The sequence below is a fragment of the Brassica oleracea genome, chromosome C4 (assembly GCF_000695525.1).
Source record: "Brassica oleracea var. oleracea cultivar TO1000 chromosome C4, BOL, whole genome shotgun sequence".
NCBI classification, from domain to species: Eukaryota; Viridiplantae; Streptophyta; class Magnoliopsida; order Brassicales; family Brassicaceae; genus Brassica; species Brassica oleracea.
In genome coordinates, this window is record NC_027751.1 from 45,776,715 (window position 1) to 45,784,852 (window position 8,138).

An 8,138-nucleotide genomic window follows, 5' to 3' on the forward strand; every position below is an offset into this window, starting at 1 on the left:
TAAACCCTAAACTCTAAACCCTAAACCCTAAATCCTAAACCCCACTCTTTAACTATAAACCCTAAGTTTGTGACTTTTCATAAAACATTAAGTGTTATTTTTGTGACTTTTGACCTTTAGTGCTAGTTTGAGAATATAAACTTGATTTAGTGTTATTTTTGTTTTTTTTCATGTATCTTAGTACAATAGTACTGTCCCGCGTGCCGTGTGACAAATTTGAGTTTAAATACGAAAAATATATATTTTCAAGCCAATATTTTTTCCAAATGGAAACTCATAAATCCTCACACAGAAACAGAAAAAAGAACATCTAAAAACTAAATTCCTGTTCAAAAAAAATTCAAAAAAGGAAACAAAAGAGAATGGACGAAAATTTGCCACCCGTATTTCGAACATCAGAAAACAACACATGGAAAGCCAGTTTACAAAAAAAAAGAAAACAACGCATGAGCTGATACTGTGGCGAGAGACTATTGTTTACCATCATTTTTATATCTATTATGGTTGAATTTTGAGATCTTGAATTTTCCTAACAATCAATCAACCGCAACAGTCGACGAGGAGAGAATAAAAAATATATTCGTGTATAGGAAAATATCGATATGGTCACATGCCAAGGTAATCTCTATCCCTCAGACCCTGACACACCACTTATCAATTATTTTTATAATGAGGGTTAATACAAACATGATCTGACACACTATACTTTTCTCAATTTACCATGTTATTGTTATTGAAATTTCATTTGGTTTCTTGATTGAGACAGATGGGACTTGCATTGTTTCCTATCTATTATGTGCATGACTCGAAGATGTCAAGAACCATGCATAAAATTTAACTATTTTCTTAGAACATGTTTAATAAAAATTTTTAGAATAAAGTTCTTAGAAAAATATAAGAATCTATCTTTTAATTTTTAATTAAAAAAACTAGAACCGGTTCTTAAATAAGACTATACTTTTCTCAATTTACCATGTTATTGTTATTGAAATTTCATTTGGTTTCTTGAATGAGACCGATGGGACTTGCATTGTTTCCTATCTATTATGCATGACACGAAGATGCCAAGAACCATGCATAAAATTTAACTATTTTCTTAGAATATGTTTAATGGAGATTTTTAGGATAGGTGTTTAGCGGAATATAAAAATCTGTCTATTAATTTTTAACTAAAAAAATTAGAACCGGTTATTAAATAAGATTCCTATCTATTATGCATGTCAAGAATCATGCATAAAATTTAACTATTTTCTTAGAACATGTTTAATGGAGATTTTTAGGATAGATTCTTAGCGGAATATAAGAATCTGTCTCTTAACTTTTAACTAAAAATCTAGAACCGGTTCTTAAATATCTTATTTAAGAACCGGTTCTAGCTTTTTTAGTTAAAAACTAAGAGACGGATTCTTATATTCCGCTGAGAACTTCACTTTAGAATCCCTCAATAATTATTATTATTATTTTTTTTTTGAAAATTGTCCCTCGATAATTATGCTCTTAGGATTTCCATTCACTCCAATCAAATGATGTACGCGTCAGCATTCGTTCAATAACATATGAAAATTTTGTACATTGGTAAATGGTAGGTGGTGTCTTCGATCTCAAATCGTAGGCATTTGCAAGGTTGCATGCATAGCATACCTTAACAACTTTATTTCCCCGATCTTCTTCACAAAATACGATAATATTTTGTCATAGTAAATGAGGTTATATTATCGTCAACCTTTTTTTTGTCCCAATGTTCTCTTAATAATTGATGTTCAATGTTATGTTATATTATCGTATAATAAATTTAGTTTAATAGAATCTAATCTTAGGATGAATTATACTCCCATAGAAGTTTTATTTATTCATTTTGCCATATATTCTTTTATTTATCCAAAGTAAACCAAAAATTCTCCAAAAATAACGATCCTTTATCCAGCATAATAAAATAAATTTGCTAGATTTCACCATAACTCTATTTATATTTTATCACCAACACAATTAATGTAAGTTATGAACATTTTGATAGTAGATAACCTTTTTGCTAAAATATATCGTAGGAATCCTTGAGAAGATCTCGTATGAGAGCTCTCTTCTCACGCCATACATATATAATTACAAAAATGTAAAAAAAAAAAAGAGTACTGATACAAAAGGTCCGAGGAGAGAAAAAGTGAAGATGGAGTATGGCAGATGGAGGAAAGCCAAAAGTTGAAAAGAGAAAGAGACAAGAGATGCACGAGGGTGTTGAATTCATGCCTTGTGTGTTTTCAGTATTTGGACCACCTAGCTCATCTTTTTTTTAAGCTCCTCTGCTTCTTCTTCGTTATCAAGATACAATTCAAAGTAAATACTAACTACTATCAGATAAATAGAGTCTAGTATTGACACATACAAAAAAAAGAAGAAGCATATATAAAGAGCTAGTACGATTTACAAATCTCCTTTACTTGAATGTGTTCCCTTTGTTTCAAATTATAATTAGTTTTGGCTACAAACACAATTTTTAAAGTAACCATTCTTTAATATTTAATTAAAAAGAGAATGACCAATAATAAATTATACTTAAGAGCTTTTAAGACTTTAGTTAAATACTGCTTAGCCTGTTAACTTTTTGCATTGAAATTTGGAAACAATTTACATTGTGAAACAACAAAAACTCTACAACTATTTATATATTAAAACAGATGGAGTATTATAGATAAGTCGTATTCAACCATATGGATGAATTACTACAAGTGTTCCAAGAAATGGAGGATGAATTCATAGAAAAGGTATAAATGCGGTTTTTATTATAACGAAAATGGTATAAATGTGTTTAACACAAAAGTATCATCCTATATATATGGTTTAAGATGTTATAAATGCTTCTTATCATAAAGAAGAGATATAGTTAGATGTTACACCGTAGAATTTTGTTCATAAAAATGTTCAAGTGATTTGGTTAATTTCGGCTCCTACATGATTTTGGAAACAAACGTGGAGAATATTACACAAGTGGAGTCATGATCAGGAACTCTCGCTTTGCTTTGACAAGGATAGTTCGATATGTCGCTCCCTCAGACCGAACCAACCATTTATGTCACGTGGCGTATCATTATTTAGCTTCTAAAGGGCCGAATATGGCCCAAAATAATATAAGTGGGGCCTTTAAACGAAACTCGTTAAGTTGTATTTACACGTTCGAAGAAAGGAACAAAGAAGAGAGGGAAGATTCCTAAGGGGGGTTTCTCTTGGATTCCTAGGACTTTTTCAAAAGATTAAAAGTTTCTTAGTTCTAAACACGAAGAGAACAGAAGGCCAACTATAATCACAATGCTAGGGTTTAAGATTGGAGATTCAGTGATTAGATTTTAGGTTTATCTTTCTCAATGTTTAACAAAAACATTTCTGGAGATTCAGCTATTTAAAAAGTTTTGTAGGTAAGGAAATTAATATTTTAATAAATGATAATTTGCTTTGTAACTCTTTTCACATTCAAGATTAAGCTTATGGTTAATACAATCTTGATAGTCTTCACACATTTTAGTTTCACTTTGCACTTAGAAACCCTTAAAGGATGTTTGCAATGATTGCCAAAACCGAAAATAAACTTTGTTTTTCTGGTTTAGAAAGAAGGATAAAAAGGCTTTTTGCTTTGAACATTATTGGATTATGTTCATTCACCTGAAAACAAGTCTCTGCAGAGCTCTTCATAGAATCTGGAGACAAGTTCAATGAAGACAGGGCTCTTAAGATTCTTCCAACAGAAGAGAAGCTCCTCTATGTCCATTAAGTCATACATTTTCCCTTCTTCAGTCAGATGAGTAAGATAGTTTTCAAAGCTTCTGCAAGCATCTTCCACAGCATTGTCTTCGAATGTATCTCTTGAGTTCAGTGATTTCTTGGTCCATGACGCAGAAACAGGTGTCGTGATGGGTGAAGTGAACAGCTTCTTGGCTGCTGCTGGCGTAAGAGGCGAATGTGTAAACTTCGAAAAATCATCATCCTTCACACTAACTGCAATTCCAATTGGAGAATAAACAGATAAATTAAAAAAGCTTGTAAGACATTTTTGTTTACGAACATTGTAGAGAAGTTTTCTTACAAGGTTTGGTCTGGCTTATCTTCTGGTCTTTGATTTTGCTGAGAAAACAGAGACAAGACAGCAAAGAGGAAGGACAGATTGGCTTCTTGGGATGATGTCGATGTCTAGGTTTGACATTGCCATGACGTGCACGGCGAAGAGGTCTCATGAAGACAGGTCTCTTAACTCTGAAGCGGAAGAGAGAGACGAATCTGTTGCATGATTCTGAAAGCTTTGATCTGAAGTTAACCAAAGTTGCTTTCGCTCTCATTGTGTTGAAGCTTTTCGTTGTTGTTTTGGTGTGGTGATCCTCTTTGGACTTTCTGTTTTGTTTTGGTGTGTATAAGGTTAGTGAGAGGAAGGCTTGTGTTGCATGGGGTTCACGTCTTTGGGTGTCAAAGTCATGATGGTGGAGTCCCATGAAGTTTAAAACGGTGGATAATAAATCTAAACTATTAAAAGTGTACTTAATACTTAGTTTTGCTCAATAATTACTTTCCTATGCCACTGATATTAAACCCAGAGTTTTGACTTTTAATTAACTACATGATTTGCCTTATTAATAAACTTGAAAACTACTAAACCAATTCACCTTCCGTTGCCCACATATTGTTCTATACAATTAATAAAACACAGTGTTTTGCCTTATTACTAAACCATACAATTAGAAACCGACACTAAACCAAACCATTAAAAATCATCAAATTAGATGAGTTGTTTCCTACATATGCTAAGAAAACCATTGATAAAACATTGTATTAAATTATGATAGTACTTTTTTCCTGTATTACATCGCATCTTCATCTTAATAACACCACCTGTTTTCTCAGTCTGGAAAATCAAAACACTTATATTAGATAGAACAAATCCATGTAATTGATTAAGAAAGCTTGAAAATTGTATTCTTTTGATCATAATATATATCATGTTTTATACAAATTTAAAAAAATTCAACATCAAAACAATAAGATAATATCCGTAGAAATTATTTTGTTTAAAATTAAAACTAATCATTTATTAATTTCCTAAAAGAATGACCTTCCTAAATCTATTCATATATTTTAGCAAATCTTTGTAACAATCACGATACCAAATCATTCACATAACTACCACAAGATTTTTTAGGTTTCTTTTCTTGCAAATCACGTTTAAAATCATATCATTTAACCGGACTAACCTGTTTAGTATTTTATGGACTTGGTCCATTAAAATATAATTAAAGCTTAATCCACATATATTGTGATGAAAATAAAGTTTTAACATTGTAATTAAGTTTTGGTCCATTTGACCAAATTAATTACCAAATAGTTATTTTTTTATTTGTCATGTTCTTAATATAATACATATCGTTTATATATCAACCCATCTATTTATAATTTACATAAGATGTTTTATTTTGAAAATTTTGAATTATAAATTTATATAAATATATAATTACATTATAAATAGGATAATGTAGTTAAGTATTACTAATTGACAAATATCTTATATAATAAATTGTTTTGATTTGTCTAATATCCCATCACGATATAAACAATCAACAACAAATTTAGAAACAATTACTTTTTCATGTTGGGTTTAATCTTGGTAATAAAATGAACCGAGCTTTCTTTTGGGTTTACATCAATCTAAAAACTCAAAAAAATATGAAACAGTAACATCAATGTTTAACATCTATTAAGTTTGAACGTATATCCGCGCGGACGCGCGGGTTCAAAATCTAGTGTTTTTTATATTGCAAGTGTTTGGGTTCAAAATCTAGTGTTTTTTATATTGCAAGTGTTTGGGTTCAAAATCTAGTGTTTTTTATATTGCAAGTGTTTGGGTTCAAAATCTAGTGTTTTTTATATTGCAAGTGTTTGGGTTCAAAATCTAGTGTTTTTTATATTGCAAGTGTTTGGGTTCAAAATCTAGTGTTTTTTATATTGCAAGTGTTTGGGTTCAAAATCTAGTGTGTATATCCGCGCGGACGCGCGGGTTCAAAATCTAGTGTTTTTTATATTGCAAGTGTTTGGGTTCAAAATCTAGTGTTTTTTATATTGCAAGTGTTTGGTGGCTCTTGCTTATGACTAAAATCCAAGATGATGAAATTGGTTTTGGCTTTGTATAATTGATAAGGTCCTTGGTTAATTGGTGGGTCAATGCAACCGGATATATTGAACATAAACCGGTCTCATATCTAGTGATAATGAATTTGATGTAAAGATTACTTGCCTTTTAGATGTTTCTTTTTTTAGGTCTGTTCACTTCTTATGTAAGCTCTATTTTCAAATTGTTGAAATATGAATGATAACTTGATTTTAACTTGAAAGTCATTGCTTCTGATGTAAATAATCTTTGTGTTTTTTTTTGTTGATCTATACATGTGATATTTTGACAAAGAAAGCAAAGAGAATTGCTATTAAAGATAGATATAAAACTCCTAAATCTTTCTTAGTAGCATACATGATACATCTTAATTCTATAAGTATAAAAAATAAGGACTTCAAATAAAATGCAAAACGGTTATGTAAGTTTGCCAGATTTATCAATGAGTCTATAAAACTGATATTTTAGGTGCCAAAAGATATTTATATATTTAGAGGACCTCAATTTCAGTAAACTAAAGATGATGTAGTGGTAAATACTATTACATCTGATTTAGAGATCCAGAGTTTGAACTTGAAAATAGCTTAATTTTTTCTTCTTTTGGAACAATTCATAGATCTTGGTTTGTTAACAACAATCACCACCATGATATCAAGGCTGATTTAGTTCCCGTTTCATATCAATAGCTCTCACTGGTCACATGTGCATGTTTAAAGTAAGGACTAAGGATTATGGATACTGTTTTGATTTGGATAATCATCTTTCTTTGTTGAAGAAACAATTAACAAAAAATTGTTGATTTGGAAAGGGAACGTAAGGAGAAAACGGGTGTAAAAGTGAGGTGTTAGTGGACACTTTGGACCAATATTTTCTTAGTTTTCATCATTATGATTCAAAAGCTGTCCCATTTACTTATTTACAGATTTTAAATAAAAATGCAAATTATTGATTAACACTGGTATCATCATTTTGCATATCTGTATCAGCTTAATATATTGGGATATATTTATACAAAGTTTAATAAATAAATACTAAATTAAGAAAAGAAACAAATATCATCTTTTAGGATCTGGAAGATATTGTTGCCGATGAAGAATATCTCCAAAGAGAAGGAGACCATATAATGGTGAACCCCAAAAAACAAATGATTAAAAATTCCCGATTTTGCTAGCTTTCTACCCCTCTGTTGCCGATGAAGAATATCTTCAAAGAGAAGGAGACCATTTATATATGTTAATCAATAAATATATAAAATTCTCATAAAGTTATCAGACTTCTTTTTATTTATCAGACTTCATTTGAACTACATCAAAATCCATTAATTGTATTTTCATAATTTTTGTTATAAACCATTTAGTGATCGACCCATTTATCAGCCCGTGTACCAAGACGGACCAAGCCCATCCGCAGGATCATACTGGCGCCTATCTACTCTTGTGTTTATCTACATTATAGTGGGTGTTTATGTTACGTATTGCTAGTCATTATCTAGTTAAGGATAAGTACGATCTCATGTCGATCCAGTACTTAGACCGTCATTACCATATGTATATAAAGACCAGTTGGTCGACCTAATAATACACACAAGTTCCCCTCTTCATTCACAACACGTTATCACCACGACGTTGCTCTCATAAACCCTAACCCTAAAAAACCAGAAATAAATCCGAGCAGTAAAAACCCTAATTCCCGACGAACTTCAAACAGCTCTATCACTCAACTCCGGTGGATCCAGACGACGAGCCAGATACCAAATTAAAGCTCTTGACGAGACGAAGCCAACGCCGCTAACCCCGCATCAATCGGAGTTCGGACGCGCCCTCACGCTCAGCTACAATAGAGGCGGAAAATTTGTTCCAGAAACCAAAATCTCTCTCAACCATATACCAGTCTCCTATTCCAACAAGCAGCAACAAAAACAATAATTCCGAGCAATCCATCAGCTAACCAGGAAGATCTCTAACTGATAGACCGATCAACCCATCAAAAGTTTTCAGGT

The 8,138-nt window shown here is 31.6% G+C and overlaps 1 protein-coding gene across 1 annotated transcript; it reads right to left on the bottom strand.

The window, feature by feature from the left end:
* Positions 1-3,643: 3,643 nt before the first annotated feature.
* Positions 3,644-4,322, bottom strand: LOC106341544 (transcription repressor OFP17-like). Its single transcript, XM_013780288.1, has 2 exons — positions 4,052-4,322; positions 3,644-3,984 (listed from the first exon to the last, which is right to left on the bottom strand). Exons 1-2 carry the CDS (start codon positions 4,320-4,322, stop codon positions 3,644-3,646), a joined length of 612 nt encoding a protein of 203 aa, XP_013635742.1.
* Between the last annotated feature and the right edge of the window lie 3,816 nt (positions 4,323-8,138).